Consider the following 25,537-nt stretch of genomic DNA (forward strand, 5'->3'; position numbering starts at 1 on the left):
TATTTAAAGGGTGACAGACATAACTCATAAAATCAATGATATGTTAGTACTATATTCAATTTCACCAAAACCTTTCTATATTTCATTTGAAACAGAATGAAATAAATCTAAATTACTTTGATGCTTACATGAGGTTGGTGTAAAATGCTGAATACAAGTGTTCTGATGATTTGTAAGTTGTGTCCCTTACTTTTAGGTCTACCTCCTTAAAAGTACTATTGTCTGTCAGGGTACTAGATTTTATGGCATTTTATTGTGGTTCTGAATCAGTCAATCACAAAAGTTAATTCAAAATAAAGTACTGGTAACTCTCATGAAATCAATGCATATAAAAATAAATAATGAAATACTACAAAAACATTGTAACCCACAATTAAAGTGAGTAATATAGTTAACATCATATAAAAGAGTTGGTCAACTGACAAGGAGATTAAAACTTTCAATCAGACATGGGATTAGAGTACATATTAAATGATAGAAGTTTAAATCTCTTTGATAAATAAATAATAAAGGGAAGTCCAGCTCTTTCCCCTGAAGTTTACTATATTATTCACTGTAAATGTATCTTCTATCACTAATATTACTTGTTGTCCTAGTGGTATCATCAACTTTAAGTGCTATTCTTTGTAAGAATCAGGCAGTGGGTTGATCATGTAGGGAAAAACACACTTTTTTCCATGTTCTCTTATTCAAAATGTTTTCTGAAATGAAATAATGGCATTCATTTCTTTTTTAAATGTCCGTAATTATAGGTATGAATTATAGGAAATACACTGCTATTTTGTCATCAAAGGGAGATTACTCACTTTCCATTTTCATTATATATTAACTTTGAACTCACTTTTCTCTATCCCTTGGTGCTTCTAGGACCAATAAATTGTCAGTTTGTCTTCATTAAAACTTTGTGCCCACATTGGAGGGGCACTGTGTGTTTTTTCTGAGCATGTCATCATTTTCCAATTTTGCCTGATTCTTACAGATTTCAGTAGTTAATAACATTTGTCTTTTTTTATTATACTTCATTGAAGTCTAAAGTTTGAGTTTTGGTTTGTTTTATAGAAAAATGATCTGCTGATAAATTATTGATAAAAATCATAGTAGATGGTATTGAGTTCTATTGACATGAGGTGTCCCATCTCCTTGTCATTTATTTATACAGTTCTCAAATACTTCTCGAGTTATTTTTTTGTGAAAATGTTCTTTAAACACATTCTGTTTGCTTGAAAGGTGATGTGAATCAAAGAGTTCAATCAGATTTTTTTTTGTGAGGGATTTCATAAAATATGTAGCTATGCAAAATATAACATGGACCAAAATCTGCATTTTCTATGATTTTTTTTAAAGGATTCCCCTGCTTTTCTGTGGCCATTCAATGGAGATTTGTCTGCCTGGAAAACACATGGTTTGGTAGGGAACCAGGCAACCCCATCAATATTTATTGATAGGACATTTTTTAATCTCTTTTTTTTGTTTCACTTTCTTTTATTTTTTGCTAATGTTATACCAATCTAGACTTAATTTCTGTGTACATGGACTGTACTCCTTCATTTTGTACTTTAATATATTACAATGTATGTTTTTGTTTGGTTTTGATCCTTCACCTTATGCCACTGGTTTATCAGAGGAACCTCCCTACTGTTTCTTAAAACTACACAAACCAAAGTTCAGGCTGTTAACTGCTCATTTTAGCACAAAATTAACAAAATTTTTCAACAAACAGAGGGCTTCAACACCCCTGGCCCAGAATCCCTTGGATTGGCCACTGTATAATTTCTGGCCAACATGAACCTCTTTCATTAGTAACAAGTTAAGTACCACTCCAGCTAAGAATCATGCAAAATGTGATCCATGGGTAAAAAGCCTACATATTTTTATTTTTTATAATTTGTTTGAATTGCCATAGTAAACAGAAATTAACATTCAGTTTTTCATATAACCCGTGTTCACAAGAGATAAAAATTATATAGAATGCACTGTAAATTTCAAAATAAAGGGAGGTAACACTGTAAATGACACTCAAAAACAATAGAATCTATTGGATTTTCAATGTTGATTATCTCCTAAGAGCAGGCAGATTGGAATGAATAATTACATATATCATGGTATAGACCCATAAAACAACTTAATTACAAAAATAAAAATATGTATCCTTTTTGGGGTGTATCACATTTTCCAGATTTTGCATGATCCTTACAAAGACAGCAACTTAAGTATTAAAACTCATTGAATCCTCATTTTTTTTTGGTTTACGTGTGGTTTTGGTTTTTTTTTTTTGTTTTTTTTGTTTGTTTTTTTTTAATTAAGACACGTTTCGTACCCTATAATTGATGAAAATATTAGGTTATGAAATGGAAAATTTGTAATCTTAAAGTATATGTGACTTCAATGATGAAGAGCATCAACATTGTAATGACCCAAGTCGTTCAAATTAAACTACAACTATACTTGAAGTGGATCAAATTACTCCACACTTAAGTATGGTAATTAATTCGATAAATACATATGTTTGTTTTTATACAAGTCGAGTTGTCATAAAGCAGATGCCGTGTATCTTTCATCAGCAGGAGTCGACCCCATGATGTTCGTCTGCTAATGCTAGTCTTATCGCTGTTGGCAACTGCCCCTCCCATACTGCCGAATTTAGAAAGTTCAAAGCAACATGTTGCGATGATTGGCAGATTCTGATATTTCGGTGATGATGAGGTGAATCTGTCATTCGAACAAGAACAGAACTAGGGGATACATCAAGGAGGAAAAACAATGACCACGGGGATTATAGAGAACTACCAGTACCCCCAGATGGTGATGAACTGGGGTGTGTATCTCACCCTTCCCGACGGACAGGGTGGGGTACAGCAGGGACAAGGACTATACAGTGACCCTTGGTCTAGTCCCGTTTCGACTGTTAATAGTGTCAATACCGTAACGTCCCTTTTAAAGAACGGACAAAGTTATTTCGGCAATGACGCGTGGTCTTCTATTCAGCTCAACGGCATCAATCCTGTAAGTATTATTCATGTATTTATTTTCTGTGTTTAGATAAGGCATCTACAAAAAGTATTTTAAGCAGCTGTTGCGTTTGGGCATCTTTTTTGTTACGATGAGTCACTTCAAGTTCTACAGTGATGCATTTAATATTCTTCATAGTGATTCTGCTGAGTCAAGCTCCATGAAGTGTAACCCAGAAAAAAATAGGTTATGTTGTATAAAACAAAGAAAATTAACTCTTTGGCAGATCTCGCATCAAGTGACGTTGTACATGTATATATTCATAGCAAGACGTATTCCCAAGTGTTGGTGTTTATGTTTGATGATGTCGTAATTATAGCCACTTTGCACAATTATTTCTTAACCTTCGAAATCTTCATCTGGACAAAAAGTGCAACTACGAAATTCAGAGACTCCTTGAAATCATATTTTATATAGCATTTCATATTTGTTGTGAAAAAAAAATACGGTATTATCGACTTAATCATTATTTTGGCTTCAATTTTCGGGAGGAAAAATGTATCATTAACTAAATACATAATCAACACAGTCACTTTAATATACAACAGTCAACATACTCAAATATACGGGTTTATTCTCATTTATTGTCAACATTGTTTCTCTAATCTAATTTTAGAGCTGAATACCTGAAGAATATGGAAATAATTTTGCCCTTTTATCTGTCCTCTGTAGAAATATCTTCACGATTCATTGCTAATCATTATGGGTTACACAAAAATCTCATCTGGCATTCATTAACACGAGATAAACGGTAACCACATCTAACGGAAGTATTAGTAGGGACTAGACGTGAAATTAATCCCCAGCACGAGGTTTGCCCCGGGGAGCCGGTCAAACGGATTATTTGTTTGTTGTCATCATTTCTGGTGATGTGTCACTGTAGATGTCTGATTTCGTTAAATTAAATCTTGTTGTTCTGATAACCAACCTTGTTTAATATGAGGGCTATTCCTAGACCCTGTTCTAAAATATTTGATATTATTTTCATTTTATTAATCACAATTTTTTCAAGAAAACATTGAAAATTTTTATTAATTTTTATTTTTTAAACCTAGACTATTGATTTGACAAGATAAACTTGCTACAACTACTAGTTTATCTTTGTTACTTTTTTTTTTACAAAATATATACTACACTGTTAACCATTCATTAACCATCGGCAGCATCTACGATATTTTAACCAGAAAAAACGGTTAATTCCCGTTAATATTTTTATACAAAAAATAATGCGGCCGTATAATGGTATGGCACTATCGTCATCTGTGTCGTCGTCGTCATCGTTGCCATGCATCAAAAGGAAGGACACTTTGATTTTGGTCCTTCGCAATCAAAATTCAAAGCTGTATAAAGCTGTAATGGTGTGTCCCAACTGTTCAGGGTTCGACAGTTGTGCACGTATAAAGCTGTGCTCTACGAAGCATCTTATTCAAATATATTTTGAATAATTGTTGGTTTGGAATTCAGAGTTCAGCATCTGTGTCAAAGATAAATCTGTTTGCTGCAATCTTTGTCTGTCTCACAGTTGGAATACTGTGCATTAGCCACTCATTATCACCAAGCAAAATATGACCAGACCCCATGCTGCCTATGCTGTATCAATCAAGATTTTCACAGTAAGCAAAAGGGGTGACACTGTAGGGATTATCGTTATCACAATGAGGGTTTTACTAAACAATCATCATGTCACAAAGTGTCTTTCTTCTGCGACTGGACATTTAGATATAGATAGTGTGAAGTTATGTAAAACAGTATTGTGGCATACTATTGAATGTACACGCCTGAACTTTTATGAGACATTGAGTCGACTATGTCCATATACTATTTTGATTTTAGAGGACTACCATTTTATTCTGAGGGGAGTTGAGGCTGGCAGTTCTTGGAAATAAATATTCTGGCCCTCCGAAAATCAGTCAATATTTTACTTCATGTAAGCCTTGGTGTCCGAAAAATTGAATAATTTATCTGCATTACACCTGTGTGGTCTAATTTTATGCCAAAATTGACAGGGCTGTATTGCATTGAAATGTTCCGCTTGAAAGTCATGAAAATGCCATCGGAATAATTTGTTTCCCTGTCAAAACTTAATCGTATACTTAACATTCATGATTAAGATTGAGCCCGATAGACTAGTAAAACATGTATATTGGCCATTCAAGTCACCCCTGTTGTGAATTTGTGCTGTTCTGTCATCACTTCAGTCATAAAAATCTCTCCGAGTATGCGTAACCATTGAACTATTTTCATGAATGACGATGATTTTTATAGTCCGCCAACGACTTCGTAATAGGGGCGAACATTTGATATTGAAGAGAAAGGTGCGGCGGGGATCATAGTGTTCAATTTTACCATGTCAAGTTAAAATATTTTTCACATACATCGAATCAAATCATTTATTTTCATTGTGTAAAAGCATTATGTTAGGACCAGAGTGTTTTTAAAGGATTGAAATATTTTTCTCCGATCTTGAAGATCAAAATATTTTTTTTCCAATTCGGAAATTCCAAGCTCCCTCAGGATAAAATGATTATTCCCCAATCACCGACGATAAACAAATCATATCTTACTATTATCACATTTCTGAATTTCAAAAATGTAGAAATATGAGTACTGGGTATTTTTGTAATGATTATCTTATACGCCCGACATGGTGGTACAATGTAACTGAAATAAAATTTAACGGTCAATATAGATACGGATTATTACTTTAACGCAACCCACTTAAAATTTAACTACAATAATGTAGCTCTGGCTGAGCTGCAAAAGGTCCCATATGACATTTGATGGAGTGGCCCTGGTTGTAATTTACCACCGGTGACTTCCGACTTTGAAAATGTTATTATATTAATTAGTTTAGAAAAAAAAGTAGAGTCATACATCCTTAGATTTGTAATGTCTTAAATTAGAAATCCATATTCGGAAATACTAGTAATACCAATGACTTTTTACATCAATTAAACTTAGAACTGTTGAGTAAGAAATTAAACACGTGCGTAAATCACAATCCGACCTACAAATTAAGATTTTGCTACTATCTAAGAAGTCGGTTAGGGACAAAAGTTATGCATCTATGCATCTACTGAATAGAGTTTGGTACTGGTTATACTCATAATGTCTGAGAGCAGACCATGGACATGAGACATTCTAAATTATTAAGCATCTTTTTCAGCTTTCTTTTATTTTACTGCATTTGCGGATTAAGAAATTAGGTCAGACTATCATTTGCTAATTTTTGTGGACGGAATTGACAAAATTTTCTAACAAAAGGAGGGAGGGAGTTCACCCCCCGGACATTTCCACTAGATCCGCCACTGCTGTGGTTTGTTTTGAATTACGCAACTGAAACGTTCTTAATTCTTTCAGTGCCAATTTCAGGCTCCATTTGCACACCAACTATCACCTTATGGATCAATCAACGATCTTGTGGACCACTTCAGCGACCTCACCTTAGACCGTAAACCTAACAAGAGGCCCCCATCAACATACTTATGCCATCTGTGCTTCACCAAAGGCCACTATATAAAGGACTGTCCGCAGGTAAGGAGTTGAAGATAATTTCCATTTTCTGCTCGGATGTAAATTCATTACTTAATTGCCTTAAGTTAAAGGAATACTTCATAGGCATGTTTATTATATACCTAATATTAAGGTATACATGTACATATACTGATAAAAATCATTATCTAATGTAAGTAAACATCCATGTAGAAATATTGTCTTAATGTGCATTTCTTGTGGTGAACGACACACAACTCGACCATAGTTACTTGTACTCCAGCACTGTCAATCTATTTTCTGACTTAGTGGCATTGGGATATGAAGGAACGGAATTCCAATCTTGAACGTAATTTGGGACAGGACCAAGTTTCTGGGCTCTTCCTTTTTTTAAAATCTTATTTTTTACTGATTACCACAGTGGAAAGTGAACTTGGAGTGGACAGTAAACAAACTATTTAAAGTCATATGTGCATGTGTCATTGCAACATAAATTAAAACTATGATAATCGAAATCAACAGAAAATTTGAAATATCAGATTAAAAAGGGGGAGTGAGAAACTCGGGCGACCAACTCTAAGTTGTTGTAAGTATATGCATATATGTATTTGCTTTGCAAATTTGACACATCGTTTGGAATTTTTCAGACCCTTATACATATGTATATATAGTTTAATATTTAAACATATTTGCAGGCTAGGCCCAAAGGAGAGGGATTGACTCCTTACCAAGGAAAGAAAAGATGTTTTGGTGAATACAAATGTACAAAATGTAAAAGGAAATGGATGAGCGGTAATTCGTGGGCCAACATGGGTCAGGAATGTATCAAATGCCACATCCTGGTGTATCCCCACAAACAGGTTAGTACTACATGTTAATAATACAAAGTAACAAACTGTCTAAATCGTACTCTGATAATGTGTGAAACCAGTCTAAAGCAGACATTGTCTGATGTCCCATCCGATCATTTTCAATTTGAACATAAATAGCGTAGCTCTCTAAACAAGCCCAAGATGGTTTTCTTAAGGAGGTAGGCCTAGGGTAAGGGACATAACTCTAGGAATCAGTGATATTGTATTCAATTTCACCAAAGCCTTTCAAGCTTTCCTTTGAAACAGAATGAAATCAGTCCAAGTTACTTTGATGCTTACATGAGATTGATGTCAATTGCTGATTGCACATGTTTCAATGATTTGTGAGGGTTGTGTCCCTTACCATTGGTCTACCTCCTTAACAGTATATATTTCAAAAAGTACATGATATTTTTTCTGGTTTATTTTATTTTTCCTGTTTAATGTTTACTTCATTTTAATTAATTTCCATTTATAGTTATATTATTTTGAAAAAAAGCCTTGAAATTTGACTGACTGTGCAAGGCCTGTAATTGACAAAAAATGACAGGGGTGGATTCAGAGATTTTAAGAAGGGGGGGTGTCAAGAAAAAAGGGGGTTCCAGGCCACTATTTGCTCATTTTTGTCCAAATTTTGCAAGAAAATAACAAAATTATTTAACTGGAGGAGGTTGTAACCTCTGGTCCACCCTGGATCTTCCCCTGAAAGGTATGGTAAATGAATTAAATGTTCCGTAGGGTAACTACATTTTCTTTCCATTCTGTTTAGCTTTCAGCATTTCATAGTCTTTATTTAATGCATTTAATACCCTTTAGATTCAAGCAAGTAGTAACATGAATTCAATTAATTGTGCAATGTGTACATATAAATATATTAACCTTGGCCAATATGGACCTTATTATTCAGATGTGATTTATTTTTTTCCAATTTGAATGGTTACTGTTAAAAGGTACTGATACATGCATAATGCAAGAGCTCTTCATGTATCAGGGTCAAGTAGGAAAGCTTGGGAGACATAAAAAAGTGGCTATAATATTTATCTTTTATGCATCGAATAATCGAATTTGATAAGGAAATTTAACCCTAAATTTTTTTTTCTTTCTAATTCAATCAGGGTTTTCTATCAACTTTTGCCTCCTTTTCAACTTTAAAATTCTGACTTGGAAGGATTTTTGGTTATGTTTGGAAATGGAAGGATTTTTGGTTATGTTCGGAAATATCAAGTTAAAAAAAAATTGTTTTGTTAAGTTTTTGTAATAATTAAAATTTCGAATCTACCAATTAACCACTTAATCTAACATTTTTGTCCTGGAGTTTTATAATATAAACTGTGATTAGTGCAAGAACTGCACTTCATTATTATAAAGTATTGCAGAAAAAAGCTGTAAAAACAAATGGATTTAAAGGTATTCATGGTTGATACCATGATGTACCATGCTACTTCATTTAAGTATCTTAAAATATTCTTGCAAATTACTGTGAAAACAATTAAATTTGAAAAGGCAGTGTTCCATGCTATTTTATTTTATTACTCAAATTCAGTTCTAACCCATTTATAATTTGGCTGAAAAGCCCATATAAACAAACAGATGTACAATCAAGTAAAATGATATAAATTTTGTTTATTTTAATTTATTGTAAATTCAGATATTATCCCGTACAAAATGTAAAACTTATACTGTAAAACCTGACTAAAGCAAACCTTGAATAAATTGAAAATCTGTGTAAACCAGACACTTTAAGAAAATCTTTTTATATCAGTTCAAATATGTTTTAAACTTGGGAATCTGAAATCTGGCAAACCGGCCAATTTTCAAAAAGGGTTTGGTATAAGCAGGTTTTTACTGTATTGTAAAATACTGTAAATTCAGTTATTATTGTGTGCATAGATTTTTGCATTTTGTCTTTTTTGTATCAGAATCCAATTATTGATCAAAATCCTGTAACAACTCAAATTTGCAAGTTTAAATGATTGTGATTATAACTTGGTCATATCTTCTTCATGCAGTGAAACCTGTCTAAACTGAACCTCTTTTGGACTTTCAAAGTGGTTTGGTTTAGACAGGTGTTTGGTTTACTAAGGTTCAAAATTCATTTTAATTGATATAAATGGACATTAAAAAGTGTCTGGTTTAGACAGGTTTTGTGATATAACTCAGGATTCAGCCAATACAGCTTTTACTGTAATATTAAAATCATAAAAACAACATCACAATAGTTTCTGAATTTACAGTAGCTTAACATTTAAATTAAGAATAAAGAAGACCCCATTCAAAGTCTACATAATTAAACCACAATTGCTTTCCACCTTACTAGTATACCTTCAATTTTATTTCAGAGACCTTTGGAGAAGCCAGATGGTCTAGATGTCAGTGACCAAAGCAAAGTCCATCCCCAACATCTGTGCGAAAAATGCAAAACATTGGGATTTTACTGTAGAAGAAATTAAGTTGAACAAAAATAACTTCTAGACCATGGATATAAGGATTTGGCTGTACCAGTGATTACAAGTTGAACCAAGATATTTTTTTTACAATGGATTTTAAGGGATTGGCAGTACTGTTATTTATAAGTTTAAAGAAATTAGAACAAGGATCATCAGCTCTCATTTCCAAGAGCACAAAGCTATTAGGTTCATGTTGGATTCAAAGGTAGATAAACTCAAGTGAAATAGAAATAAGACTTCTTCAAAACATTACATGACCATTTGTTTTCAAAATATTTTTTCTCAATCTGCCTAAGCTTTGAAGGGACCTATAATCTACTTAAGTTGTTTTGATATTTTAAACAAACTTTGTCCATAAATTGGATCTGATTTCTCATATTTGATATTTTATATCAAAATAATAAATTGGGGAGTGACTGACGTGAAGCATTTTAAGAAGTGACTAATTCTGCATAATTTTGTAGCTTATGATTTTTAAAATTGAAATTTTGGGAGGGGACTTTTGTGTCAGTAGAATCATCGTTAATGCATTTAAAACAGAGGTGAAGAACACTGTCTCAAAGTTGAGAAGATAAAATAAGTGAAACACAAGTTACCATAATTATTTAATACACCTAACAGTTAATTGTAAAGCATCATGACAGATTGTGCCACATTTAGAAAGATGTTGGCAGAAATATTGCAGAAGGTTTACAAAAATCTGCAATTATGCACTTATGTAGGCTGATTTGAGTCAAATAATGCTTTACAGTGAGGGGATGTATAAACAGTCATCCAAGTAGACATATTGCTCAATGATTAATTAATTAAAAACATATGTGTGTCTCTGTTATGCAATAGACATTAATCTGGAAATTTAAAGCAAAATAGTTAAATGTGGAGGGTAGGAGGTTAAAATGCCAGGTGATAAAGGCAATCAGGAGAAAGTCTTAGATCTAATTATATTTTTAGATATCTATACGTTGCTTAAAAGTAGGATCTTTTTCGCAAAGGGTGCATAGTTTTCTGAAATAGCTCTTCTAAATATATAATCTAATATATTACTAGTATTGTTATATGAAAGAACTTTGAACCCATAGGATGATAGGGAGGTACATCAAATTTTGAACCGATAGGATATTAGGGAGGTAGGTGTATGTGTCTAATTGACAATTGACCTATGAACTTAATTGTTATAAATATAAGACACTTGTAACCATGTAATGGAGAGTAATATTTAAGCTTCATAGTGGAATGTCCTCCTCCCATTTTACTCTTCAGTATTAAAAACATCTTGACATAGACTAGTTTCCCAGGACATTGTTCTATAAGCCATCATCATTGCAGAGACAGGACAAGTTTTGTTAAGTATGTTACTGGAGAACGGACCAACCCTTATCACAACAATATTTAGTGATTAGTTACACAGAGAAGTCAGATCTCATTATATCTAACAGGCTTGTTTACATACATGCTACACTTATATTTATCTATATGATGGTATTGGGGTTCTCAAAGGGGATTTTTTATTCATTAAATTTAGCTTCCTTTTTGCCAGAAAAAAGGAAGCTTGATTCAAAATAGGGTAATCATTTCATTTGAAGATTTCTAGTTTTATAATTTATAATTTAATTGCCTTAAAATTCTATAAACCAAGCTAAATCATTTGAGGTTAGTTTAGGGTAAAATCGTTAAACAGAATCATGAGCATTGCTGAGATAAAAAGATAAGGAATATTAGTCATAGTGCTATACTTCCAACATTCAACATCTGTTAGCTATGAAAACAGAAACAAAGAAACTCATCCATTTTATTCATAGATATGGGGGTTTTAAGTTTAGTGTCAATTTAGAGCATTGAAGTACAAGCCTTGAAACATTCCTCTTCAGATTAAAATGATCTTTTTCCAGATACAGGCTAACTTGTGTAATGTGTTGTACTCGATTTAGTGTTAGGCTCATGTATCACATATTTTTAAGGAGTTAGATAAAATAGATGAATTCAAAGTTTGATTTGCAGTGCCTCTATTGAATGTCAAAAGAATCACATAAGTGAGTTATGTGTTCAAGTAAACTTGAAATCTGGCTGATTGCTCTGTCCAATCTTTTATGGGTGTGTTTTTCACCCCCTTACAAATTTGTTTTGAATTACCCATAGTATTTTTATCAAAAAGATAAATTTAGCTTGCTTGATTCAAATCAGGAGAACCTTAACCATTAATTTACCCACAGACTCATGTTTCAGTACAATTTAAAAAAAAAAAGATATAATGGGAAATAACTGAGTTATCTGTGTAACAAAGGGAGAGAACTTATTAAATTCCATCCAAATTTTTCAAATATGGAAAATATCTTGAGAGGTTTTATGATATCTGTACATTTTTGAAATTTAAAAGAAACACCAGTTTTGCTTTATGTAAATTTTTGGGGTATGAGAAAGAGTTTTATATTATTTATATATATATATATCATATTTGACTAAGATTTCATGTTATTGAAGAAAATATTCTGTATATGTTAGAAAAAAACATATTTAATATTATATTTGAAAAAGCACATGTAATTTGTACATTTTGGTTCTTATAAAGGCATTTTAACTGGAATAATATTTTCATTATTTATTATGAAGCATTATTTACTTGAAGAAACTATTTGTATATAGATTATATAGATGTTTTATGGTTGTAGTTCTTTTTTGTGATTTTATTTTTATTCACACCTCCATGTATATACAATTATAAATCATTGCTATCATAAAATTTAGCACCCAGGTCTTTAAACTTATTTGCCTGGCAAACAGGGTATTTACAGATGAGTTGAGAATTTTCATTACAGCAAGAAAAATGAAATATAATGGGAAATAATTTATCAAGGGGAGTCTACTGCATAAAGTATGGACTATATAAATTTGAAATTTTGTTTTAATCTGGAATTATGCTTTTTTGTCATACGCAATGAGTATTTATGGATTTTATACATCCTAATATGAATATCTCAAAATTAATTTGTTTTAAATTTGTTTTTTCCAGTAGCAATAATTAATTTCGTTTGAAGTATAATTCACTAAAATATTATTTCACTGGTAGCTATTGAAATAAACAAAAAAGAAATTAAACAAACAAAAGATTGAAAAAAATGGAAAAAAATTGTAAATACACGAAAATATTTATATTTTCGAAGGAGAATTTAAGTGGTAGGGTCTCAAAAACCCTGGCAGGTTGAAGTGCAATAATGTGTGTTGCTAAGGGTGCTTTTGTGTTGATTTTTTTTTTTAAATACAGTGAAACCTCTCTAAACTGAACCTATTTATCACTTTATTCTAGTTCAACCAATTTTGATACAAAGATAAACAGACAAGTATATAAATAAACATTATTTATTGTAAAATCCTGAACAAACCATGGGCCTATTTAAACCAGACACTTTTGAGAGGGAAATTGTTTTGAACTTTGATAAACAGAACACCTGTCTAAACTGGACAAAGGAGAAGGTTTGGTTATGGCCAGTTTTGGCCTTTAAATTTGAAATTGTTCAAAATAATGATTTTTATCGTTTTTTGTACATATAAGTGTTTACACCAGCTAGTTCGATAAAATTTAGGCCAAAACTGAAATGCAGCTCGTCATTGTAGCAAAATTGCCTAAACGATAAAAAATCCATTAAATCTCAATATTTCAGTATATTTTTGACAATTTTTGTAAAAAACAAATGTGGCTGCTTGCGTGTTCATTTATGATTTTTATATATATTCTTTAGTATTGTGAGATACAACATACATGTCAATATTTTGGATAAACATGGATTGGGCCAGACTTCCATTTTAGGCAAAAACCATTGAAAATTATGTGCAAAAATGCAACAAAATTGAAGATTTCACTAGTATTGTGTTAATTTTGATGGCTATTAGGTCAAAATCATTCATGATATCGCCAAAATTGGCTGAGACGTATTTACAACCGTTATACTTTCAAATAAACTAACTAGTATAGACCAAAAACAAATCTTTCAAAAATGTTGAAAACTGGGGACAAAATTACTGAACCTACTCCTTTGTTTTGACCTTTAATAAACAGAACTCCTGTCTAAACAGGACAAATTTAAGAATATAAAATGGGTTCTATTTAGACAGGTTTCACTGTCAAGTAAATATTCCTATTCTGGTTCAAGGTGCAATTAATAAAATAAAAGTATCCTCTTTCATGCTTATAGCATTGTTTAAGAACAATTTTTTCATTGAGAAAAAAAAAATATAAGTTAACATTTTCTTTATTTTTTTTCCTCAAAAGTTAAGTCATTGATAATATTTGAACAACAGCATTACTCATGTCACGCTTTTTATAAAGAACTACATGTAATTATCTTTTCTTCTTGCATTATTTTGTACAAAAATGGTTGAAGAGGGAATTTTTTCTATTTCCTGAATAAAACCTGTGATGTTAATAATATTACTACAACTAATCATTCTACATTTTTTGCTTATCGTTTATTCTGTGACTTAAAACCATATTTTTACATTTGCTTTGTATATTTTTGTGTATTTTTGATGTGTAATATATAATATTCTTCATACATGTAACCCATACCTGTTCATAAGGTTGTATTTTGTGTGTATATTTGAACTGAGTGTAATACTCTAGTCACTTCACATATGTGCCAAACTGGTGTAATATAATTTTGAATGAAATAATATATTTCATGCATGATTAGCTTTATTCGTGTGGATAAATAAAAGAAATCCATCCAAATCAGTGTTAGATTTTTCATTCATTAGCTCTCCGGGCAGCATTCAGCCACCAGCTAATACTTTAAATATTTGGTAACTGTGAATACCAGTAGTACAAATGTTGGCATCAAGACATCAGAAAAATGCATGTTGACTTCCAAAGCATGTCTAGTCAGTAACTCTAAATTAATTCCAGAGTGTCCTTTGGTGGTATGTCACTTAATACATTTTCAAAGAGGTCTATTTACTTGTCTGTACATCATGAAAACACTTGTTTCTGGCCCCTAATTTCGGAAACAATTCAAGTTTTAAAACTGTTGACCCCTCGTTCCATACCAGTCTAGTCACAAATCCCAAATTAATCTCAACCTTTGTTGGAATGTCATGTTACTGGGTATACTATTTCAAAGAGATGCATTTATTTTGAAAAAGCTTGTTTCTGGCCCCATATTCGAAAACAATTCGTCTTAACCCCCTCTCCCTTAATTAATCCCAGTCTGATCTTTATGGTATAGAATTATGTGAAATAATATCATAGGCATCCTTTGTACTTGAATCTATGAAATGTGTGTTATGGCCTAATTCCAATACAGTTTGGGCCATTACCACCATTATCAATACCAACTTTCCTTTTCAGTTGTAAAATGTTATAACGATCAACCAACTAATATTCAAGATGTTGCATGAAAACCAAGAGCCTATGGATGATGATGTCAGCACCATATCATTATACCATAACGATGTTTTTTAGTTCTAATAAAAATCCCATTTGGAATCTTGAGTTCTGAGAGTGAACAGAAGAGCACAGGGTACCAGAAGGATACAGGGCACCACATAAATCATTATATCTTAAAACAAATATCTGTAAAAACAGATTTTAAAAAAACTGCAAAATAAACAGGCATAAAAAAATGACACAACTTGTATAACATGGCAGCTGAAATTTGAACCTGAACATTATTTATAATTCCACATCTTATCTCAAGATCTGTAAAGAAAAATGTGTTGTTACCACTAAAAAGTCATAACCATGCATTTGTTACTGATATTTTTTTAATTTGTTACTATGTAGGGTATAGTTTATTTTATGGAGTGGAGATGTGGAGTGGGGTCTTGGAATACAATTTGAATTTGATAGTAGGGTTGAAATTATATTTGATTTGAGATATACTGGTATTATATAAGATATGAGAGTATCATAACTGTTTGTTGGAAGTTTACCTTTAAAAAAATACTGTCTTTTTTTATATTCTTAAACAAAACTACAGATATTAATTAAGTGAATGGCAAATATGAATAAAATGCTTTGCAGGGTGCAGGTCGAACCCTGAACAATTGGTGAAAGAAAGGACACCATTCAAACTTGATACAGCTTTGAATTTTGATTATGATTAGATATTTGACACAGAATAAGAATTTGACCAGAATCAAAGTATCACTTTTTGGCCCCTTATTCATAAATGGTTCCAGACGAAACCTCCAAAATCGATCCAAACCTTTTGGAGGTATGCTATCTTGTTGTACAATTTCAAAGCATCTCTCTCGTTTTCATAAGTCAGAAAAAATACCTGTTTCTGGCCCTTTAATCTTACTTGGCTCAAGAAGTAACCCCAAAAATGGAATCCCAGTCTTTCTTTTGTGATATGGCACATTGTAATACCATTTCAAAAAGAATATTCACCTTTACTTAAGTTATTGTCCAGATATATGGAAAATGCTTGTTTCTTACCCCTTTGTGGTCCCTTGTTCTTATTTGGCTCAAGTCAATCCCAGCCTTCTTTTGGTGTTATGGCATCTTGTTATACAATTTCAAGAGTCAAGATAATGTCGGAACATAAAGAAAATGCTTGTTTCTCGCCCCTAATTTCTAAAATGTTCAAGTCTTAAACCCAAGAAACCAAAACTAGCTTGTCAGTTGTGGTATAGAATAATATGAAGAATGCAGGCATGATTTTACTTCATGAAAAATCATGGAGTTGCATCATTGAAAAGTGTCTTAGAGTAGAGTTTACAGCAATGTTTGGTGTTGCAGCGTTTGTATATTTCTCAATTGATCCTGGGTGGCACTGATTTATCAAATAAATACATGTAGTTTAAAAAACTACCAAAATGATTAAAACATAAATTTTCAACAAATTTTTATGTGGCCCTTATTATATATTGAACTGTATATTATACAATCTACTGCACAAGTTAGCATTTAATTAAGATCAGTTCTTAAAAATGCTAAGTGCATGTAAACTAGACTCAAATTTAAAACTGAAATATGTAATGTGGTTGCATCATTCAAAATTAACTTGTCAATCAGCATAGATCGTAAAAACTAGACATAACATGAAATTAATTGTAAGATGAAATAAACAGCTGTATGAAAGCATATGATACACCTGTTCCAAAAGTTTTCCCAACTTTTTAAAACTGAAACCAGAAGTTAGAAAAAAACTTTCCCCAATCCAAGCTGGTGATTAAAAATGCATACAACTTTTCATCTACCAGGTGGGAATTAAATTTCTGCAAGAATTTTCCTGCTATTTTACATTTCCGAGCTCTCCACAGATTTCAATGGAGAAACAGATTCTCCTCCAATGCTCTCAGGGATTACAAGATTTCTCCGCTTTTGATAATTAAATTTTAAATTTAACCCACTCCCTGAAGCTTGTGGGGTGAAATCTTAAATTTAACTATTTCAAATGGAGAAATCTTATAATCCCTGACAGCATTGCAGGAAAATCTGTTTCTCCCATGAAGGAATATGTATATTTCTTCAATTAGGACAAATATATAGTAAAGTCAGTCTAAACCAAACCCCTTTTGAATTTAAAGTTAGGTGTTTGGTCAGTTAAGTTATAATTTTTAAAGATACTTAGAGAGTGTCAGGTTTAGACTGGTTTTCAGATTATTTATGGTTCTGTTTACCGGTACACAGGTTTTCAGAAAATTCATGGACAATAGACAGATTTCACTGTATTACCGAAAGTTCAAAAAGTGTTTTTTATAGAAAGTACAGACAAACAGACACAGGACAAAAGTATACCATGTTATGTACACATATGTCAAAAGAATTGGCTTATCACAGTTCATGGTTTTCTACATTCATTAGTCTACTGATAGTTTCACTTGCAGACCATGTAAACAAATAAAAATAAAGAGATGTAAGGTAAATCTCCATTGTACAAGTTGTTGATATCAGACAACAACCAAAATTGCTTACAACATATGCCCCATCTATATAAAGTCGCATACCAAATTTTGAAATCAATCCACAGAGTGGGAAGTATAAATACCAAAGACCGTTATTAATTCAGATAGAAATTTCATTACACTAAATGTACTTTCGTAGCTAAAAGTATAGTTTGCAGTCATTTCCATTTCAAAAACAACATGAGAAAAACGTTAACAATTTATTACTTATAAAACATGATTTCTTAAGTGTCCAGGACACAATTCACTGTAAAAACATAACATACAAAATAGTTGCTATAGCAACATGAGTATTTGAGTATCTTTCAACATATCTATTATGAAAATAATCCTAATACCGCACCTTAAGTCATTATTCAAAATAATTTTTCTACTTATATTGTAAAAATACAAAATTGTTTTTTGATTTTTTTTAAAACACCTGAGATAAATTTCCTAAACTTTTACATAAGAAATATTGCAAAGATAATATTTTCTACTACAAAAAGCTGTATCTAATGTTTATCATGAATTTTGTCTTCATCAGGCCAAATAATCTGTCAACTATCTAGGAATGGTAATTGATGGTCTTGTGGAATGCTCCTGAAAAATAAAAAGACAAATTTAACATTTCCTTTGAAAATTTCATTTTATTTACTTGTTTTTTAATTGACATTACTTATCTATGATGAGTGAAAATGAATTTTGGAGGAGTCAAAGTTATGCATAATGTAAAGTAAGGAATCTAATAATCTGTGACCCAATGCTTACTAGTGATACACAAGTATATGATATAAACTGAGTCATCAAACAGGAAATTGTTGATGATCAAGCCAAATATCTAATCCTAAGATATGCCACAACTATATAGAAGCTTGTGTCAAAATATTAAGTGACTGTGACAAGTAGTTACAGAGAAAAGACTTTGACACAAACAGACAGACAGACATGGATCAAACATTACACCACCTCATTCAGAATGGAGGTATGGTCAAACCTGTTTTAAGTGACCTTGCAAAGGAAAGCAAAACCATGGTCACATAAGGCAGGTGCTGTTTATATACAGTATAATTTTGCAAAGGGATGGTTGGTGCTAGAAACAGATGGTTTGACTGTTTAATTGTTGATCGATTGCTTGATTGATTGATTGATTGTTTGGGGTTTAACGGCTGAGCAGCAATATTTCAGCTATATTCAGGCGATGAATAATTGTTAAATATGTTCCTATGACAAAGGTTAAAATGTCACCTGACAGAAACCAGAAACACCTACTATCAACAACCCTGCTGGTAAGGTCAAGTTACCCAATGATAATCAGAACTGACAGAGTGTTGATTACATTGATAGAGTGAACAAGATTTACCAGGCTTTTTTTGACACTTTAATTTTTCATTCCAATTTAAACTGTTTCAATTTGTGATAAATGAGACCTTCTGACTTAGAATGCAGAAACTGTTATCTTAGATAGATCTAGGTTCCATAGTTATGTTATTTCCTGTTTTAATAGGAAACTATTTCCATGCTATGGGATAATTGTATGAAAAATTACATAATTTAGTGCTTCACAGGGGTACAGCATAATACAACTACAAAAGTTAAACCCGGATCAGCTGGGGAAAAATATGGACACTAAATCAGTTAATACAAACTTGATACATCTCAGATTTATTTTATTTAATATCTGGCACAGAATATAATAGCTAAAAGGATATTTGCATGTTTGATAAATTTTTCAGGCAGGAGGTACTTTACAGGAAGTAGGAGATACAAAATAAATTCAGTAAGGGGTCTGGGGCTGCTTAAGGCCCCCAGAGGGTCCAGGGCAACACATTGGTGGGGGTCTGGGGGGGAACTTCTTGATGTTGGCCTTTTTGAGATTTAAATTTTGACTTGAAAATACGGGATTAAGTCTGCAATATTTACTTCAGTTTTGTTTAAAATATATGAATTTGAAATCAAGATATGATGAATCATAACTGATTTAGTCTCAAAACCCTGAAATCCAGGAGCTCCCCATGATTTCCACGAGATCCATTTCTAGACTAATGCTGATAAACTTTGTTGACTGTTTAATACTATGCCATTTTATATGAAATTTTGATAAATGTCATATTTTGTTCTTAGGCTTTTATTTACTTGTTACAAAATTTGAACATTAACACATGCAAATAAAAGCATAGGAACAAAACTGAACATTTATTAAATAAAATTCCATAACATGTGGTAGTTCCTAGTGCTGATTATTTTCAAAATAAAACTATGTTGTTGTTTATTGCCTAATTATTACTGTGACATGTAGAGTAATTGCATGTGTCTTATTGTGAAATGTTGGTCTAAGAATCATAGTCTGATAAGAAATTCTTTGCTTCTGAAAAAGAACAAGGCTGGCAGTTTTAGTCTGCTTTTATTTTCTATTATTATCTATAGCCATGTTGAATCTCTGATCCAATCTCTGATTTTTTTTATATTCTAGTGAACAAAGGCCAGACATGTTCATTTCAAACTAAGGGTTGCCAGAATATTTTTACCAACCACCCCCCCTCCCCGCTGAATGGTCGTCCCTTAAATCATATTCTATATTTAAAAGTTTGTTTCACGTGTTGACTCGCTGTCAATACTAAAAATTTCTGCACTCGTCTGCACAAATCACAACAAATATTGGAAAAAATGACAGGTATGGGGCAATTTCAAATATGAATGGCATTTTTTTTACATGTTTTCACAGAATCTTCACCAGTGTTTTGTTTTAAGTTCAGCACAAAATAATCGGTGATTGCTTTGACACTGTTAAGTCACCACATGTTTTCTAGAACATTACGTTAAAAGATTTTTGAGACATACCCGTAGCCTACAGACTGAACGATCTTAGATGTCTATTTACCAGATTTTTCCTCATGATTTTTTTGGCTTTTATTTTATTCTGCCGGCACCAGATGCTACCGTAGCCGGGTAAAAGTGCCGGGTGCCGGCTCTTAATGAAAGCACTGAGCATGGTGTAAAGGATTGAATGATAGACAGTTGTATACCAATAAATTTGTGGAGGATATAATGTTTTTATGTGTCAGTCTGTCTGTTCATCAGCCAGTCCTCTATTTGACATCAAAACTTCTTTTAAACTGCTGAACAGAATTTCACAAAAACTGGTACTGTAAATACATTAATTTTTGAGGTGTGTACTTAATTTTCACTAAATTTGTCATAAAACTTCTCTCAAACTATGATTGCAGTGATCGAACCCTGAACAGTGAGGGAAAGTTTGGACACAATATTGGTTTTTGACACATTGAAGCATAAGGGCTTACAATTCATTATGAACAAATCAAATCGTTTAGACACTATATTGCACAAAATTTTAAATTAAATTAAAAAAATTTCAAAATCAGACAAAAAAATTAAAAAGTCAGATTTTTTCCGGTGAGACTCCTTTGACCCTTTATAACTAGAAAACTGTAAGCGATATCTGAAATCTGATTGGGGGATATTTAAGAGGAATCCAATATAAAGAAAATTTGATATAGGACCAAAAATAAAAAAAGGTGATTATTTCGGAAGCTGCCCCTTGACCCCTTATAATTCAAAAATCGTAAGAGATATAAATCACGTCCCTATATTCATAAATGACAATCCATTTTTGTTTTTGCTATATGAAATCCCCAAATTGATCTGGGATTAAATCTAAAACAGGAGGTGCACAATAGGGATATAAAATAAAGATTCTGTGAAAGTTTCATTAAGTTCCACTGGCAGTGTAGGAGGAGTAACAGATAAGAGATGCCCCCCTTCTGAGTAACAGAAAAAAAACTGACGGAAAGAAGGAAGGAAGGATGGATACCCTATCACTATATACCTCACACTTTGCAAGTGGGAGGTATAGAAAGTCCATACCATTTATGCCAGTGAACACACTCTAATAATTAAGTTGAATTAAAGGCAATGTTTACTCCACATATATATATATATATAAATGCTTTTAATTCCTAATTAGTTCCAGTTAAAACCTCAAAAATTAACCCCAGTCTTCCTTATACAGCACCACACTTTAAGGCACAATTACATAGACATCTACACACTCTTAATAAGTCGTCCAGATACCAAATGTATACCAATGACAGTACTTCCTGCCAACAGCATAATACCATTAATGACTGCATATACATGTATTCATATACTTTTAGATTACACATCAGAGGAAAACTTTGTTATACGATATAATTTGAACAGACAGATGGAAGAACATTTTTAATAGTCAAAATTATATACCCTCAAAATTTTTTAACAGGACAAGAAATCTACAAAATGATTTGTCAAGTTGATGTATGGTACAATGAAAAAGTGTTTCTAGTCAGATGGACTATAAGTTATTCATTACATTAGTACAGTAAAACCTCTCTAAACCGAACCCCATTTTGGACTGTACAATTAGGTCAGTTTGGACAGGTGTACAATTTGTCCAGGATCAAAATACATTAAAACTGACACAATGGGACTTCAATACTTGTCTTGTTAAGGCAGGTTTTCAGTTAATTCAGCATTTGGTTTATACAGGTTTCATTGTATATGTGTTTTCAAATCCCTATTAAACTATTCCATTTCATTCCAACAATAGGCAAAAAATTCAACCTAAATAAGAAGTATTTAATTGACAGTAATCATTTACTGAAAGAAAAGCTCAAAAGATCATGATTTTGTAGTATTAATTGGCAACTAAACATCTTTCCAGTGTTCTGACCATACTGTGAAAGTACTTTAATTCATGGATATCATTTTTTGTGGATTAGGGAAGAAACACAAGTTCATGGATTCTTGAATTTGTTGTTTTTTGGTTTTCAGTATTAATTTCAATGGAAATCTCCTTTTTGTTGGGAACCAAATTTTGTGGCTTGGCCTTCGCATGAAAACCACGAAAATAAGTACCCCACGAACAACAGTACATTATACTAACTAACTTTGGCCATGATACTAAAAAATAATGGCAAGCCCAGTAACAATGTTACAATTTGACATCAAATTCACTGACATCAACTATAAATTGTAAAAAAATATCTGTATATAATGTCTCAACATTTGTTTGGAATTGGTGTAGAGCTTCTTTTTTTCCAGAAAACTTCTTTAACACATTTTCAAATGACTTTAGGTTTCTGTTTCACTTAAAATACTTACCAGTTATTCTTTAGAAAACATCTCTGTGCACATTTCAGAATTTTTCTCGTTTATGAAAAATGACATAGGTGATATCCTGGTTGATCTTTTTACTTTATTTCTGTATATTTTCTTTATGAATTTACTTCTTTCAAATTTATCTACAAAATATCTGAAAAAAAAAAAAACATATCAAGTCGTTATATCTCCTTTCGACACTTTTAACTGAGAAACTTGTGTAATTATTTAAGCTTTGTTTACAATAAAACATTAACATTTCTTCACATATCATTTCAAAATATACATTTATACAATCTTGCAAATTAAATTACGCAATTTAGAAAGCTACAAGTTAAAATGCTATTTACTTTATTCAAAAGTATAAGTTTTCTCATAATTGAAACTTAAAACTAATTTGAAATACAAAAAAGACTTTCTGTTGAGGTCATACAATATCCCAAGATTGGCTGCACAGTTAAGGTTTTGAGAAAGCACATATAATTCTTTGAAGTTTGCCAAGGGCAGCAACTCTAAAATTTATCCTATCAGCAAAAACTGTAGCTTATTATAATTAATTAACATATGGGGAAAAAATAAATTCTGTTGATACATTACTAAAAAGGTCAGATAAACTGATTAAAGCAATAGCCTTTGTCCTAGTACATTAAAACTTACAAATATTAGTTACTAATAAAACATCACAAGTACTTGGCCTGTCACTTGTCACTACAATTTCATATTGGTTTAAATATTTTTTTAAAGATTCAAGCAACTCTTTCTTCTTTCAAAGAAAAGACTCTAACAAAATGACAATTGAACCTTGATCCATAATTTATTTTTAGGACTAATCCATGAAAAAATGTACATAGAGGGCAGAACAAAGTTGATTTTTAAATGTGCTGTTGGGAGGGGGGTAAATTTGTTTGAATTTTCTATTATGACATCATAACTTCTGACTAATTTTTACACTTACGGTACAAGTTTTTGTGAAATTGACCACTGGTATTATGGCAATAAGCTTTCTTCCTAAGAAACACTCTCAAAAAGATGTTTTAACAAAATCAAATTTCAACTCCTTAATTGTTAGGCATTTAAGGTTCAGATCATTTCATTAAAGAGTTTCTGAAGAAAACTGGCAAACAGACCCACTGATCGAAAACAAAGCCAGAGCCTTTAACAAACACAATTTTACTAAGCCAACAAAAAAAATATACAGTTAAATAAGAAACATACCGGTAAAATGTGGATTTGAAAATATTGGATTTCCAATTTAAATGGGAAAAAAAATCATGTCTGTTTTAGTCTTGTTCTCTGTTCCTGGTAAGGAACATAAGCTTACAAACTTACCTATATTGTAATGGGGGCCTTATCATCTGAAGACACATTTTTATTTTATCAGAAAAGTCTACATCCGTTTGAAAGTCTATAACTGCCTCAGATTCAGCTGTAAAGTTGACACCTCCTCTTAAAATTTCAGAATCTAATTTCATCCAACCACTTATAATCATTGCACCACTAAAAAAACAGGAATATGTATTTATTTTCAATACTCTCATCAAACATGAGCTTTAAATATGATACTGTAATAGTACTTAAATGGTTGGTATCAAATTTCATTGTACAAGTAAATTTTTAAATGCATTACTTTTGATCCACAAACACACAAATGGGAAAAGAATCAATTCTATTACAATACCCATATTTAGGACTTAAACATAATTTTCATTTTTTTCTCATACATCTGAACTTGGCATGCAATATTATTTTTCAACACATTAAATAAAAAAATAAAGATGATCTCCCCTTAAAATGAAAAAATATGATTCAATTATTTTATGTAATTCCAAAAAATTCAAATATTTTAATACATGACTCATGAAAAAAAGAACAATTTCAAAGTCAAAAACTATTAAATAAGTTTTGTCTTCCTCTTATCAAATGTGTTTCTTTTTCCAAGTACATGTATTTCAATACTTTCACAAAGTCTTTACTAGTTTCGATTTCTTTCTACCAAACATTTCGACATGAAATTAGATAGAAAAAAATGAAAATGCCATTGATTAACCTTATTATTAATAACAAATTTGTAGGTGTTTTCCATGCAATATACAATACGTGCTACTAATCTAAATTTGTAGGTGCTTTCCATGCAATATACAATAATGGCCACTAATCTGTGCCAATAGAAAGGGGGATAACTCACCTTGTTTTAATGAGTGAATTGGAATTTTTATACCACAAACTGATGCTAACACTACCAGACAGATCTATAGAAGCTACACCAATAACCTGTACGTCCACTATTAAACCATTTGATAAATGTAATTTTTGGGAATGGTCATGTAGTAATAAATTTGTCTGAAAAAAAGAGAAGGATGACTACATAAATTAACAAATTTGAAAAATTGTGTTCAATACAAAAATACCTATCATATATATTGCAAATTTCGATATGCTGTACACATGTTTCAAGGAGTAACTTCTCATCAGCAGCATTAGAATTAAATATATGTTAAGAATAAATCCAAAAAATGAACTGTAAACAAGAGGTACTCAAAAAAAAAACTACTGAAATAGGATGCCAAAACATACAGTGTCCTATAACTCAAGTGATCCATTAAAATATCCACAATTGTCATTTTACAATTAGGTACTTTTTTCCTTGAAAATAAGCAGCATTTATGTTTCCATTGCAAGTTTAAGCATCAACGATTAAAG

At 31.7% G+C, this 25,537-nt stretch overlaps 2 protein-coding genes across 4 annotated transcripts in view; one reads left to right on the forward strand and one right to left on the reverse strand.

The window, feature by feature from the left end:
• The first annotated feature begins 2,713 nt into the window (after positions 1-2,713).
• On the forward strand, positions 2,714-14,522 carry LOC148620189 (zinc finger CCHC domain-containing protein 24-like). 2 transcript variants are annotated; one of them, XM_088580868.1, is made up of 4 exons: positions 2,714-3,003; positions 6,370-6,543; positions 7,197-7,361; positions 9,692-14,522. In XM_088580868.1, the coding sequence occupies exons 1-4, from the start codon at positions 2,761-2,763 to the stop codon at positions 9,800-9,802; spliced, it is 693 nt and encodes a 230-aa protein (XP_088436994.1). In that variant the 5' UTR covers positions 2,714-2,760; the 3' UTR covers positions 9,803-14,522. The 2 variants fall into 2 exon arrangements, with proteins under 2 accessions (XP_088436994.1, XP_088436996.1); XM_088580870.1 differs by having other exon boundaries at positions 6,382-6,543.
• A 3,366-nt stretch (positions 14,523-17,888) lies between these two features.
• The window catches only part of LOC148620190 (microsomal triglyceride transfer protein large subunit-like), a 31,514-nt gene continuing 23,865 nt past the window's right edge, over positions 17,889-25,537 (reverse strand). For both annotated transcript variants that reach the window (XM_088580872.1, XM_088580871.1), the window contains 4 exons: positions 25,023-25,177; positions 24,167-24,334; positions 22,841-22,991; positions 17,889-18,283 (listed from right to left, as the gene is read on the reverse strand). In XM_088580872.1, the coding sequence (XP_088436998.1) occupies positions 22,844-22,991; positions 24,167-24,334; positions 25,023-25,177 (471 nt within the window). In that variant the 3' untranslated portion in view covers positions 17,889-18,283; positions 22,841-22,843. The remainder of the gene's footprint in view (positions 18,284-22,840; positions 22,992-24,166; positions 24,335-25,022; positions 25,178-25,537) is intronic.

The sequence above is a fragment of the Perna viridis genome, chromosome 4 (assembly GCF_037379345.1).
Source record: "Perna viridis isolate PV_CMFRI_1.1 ecotype Kerala chromosome 4, ASM3737934v1, whole genome shotgun sequence".
NCBI classification, from domain to species: domain Eukaryota; kingdom Metazoa; phylum Mollusca; class Bivalvia; order Mytilida; family Mytilidae; genus Perna; species Perna viridis.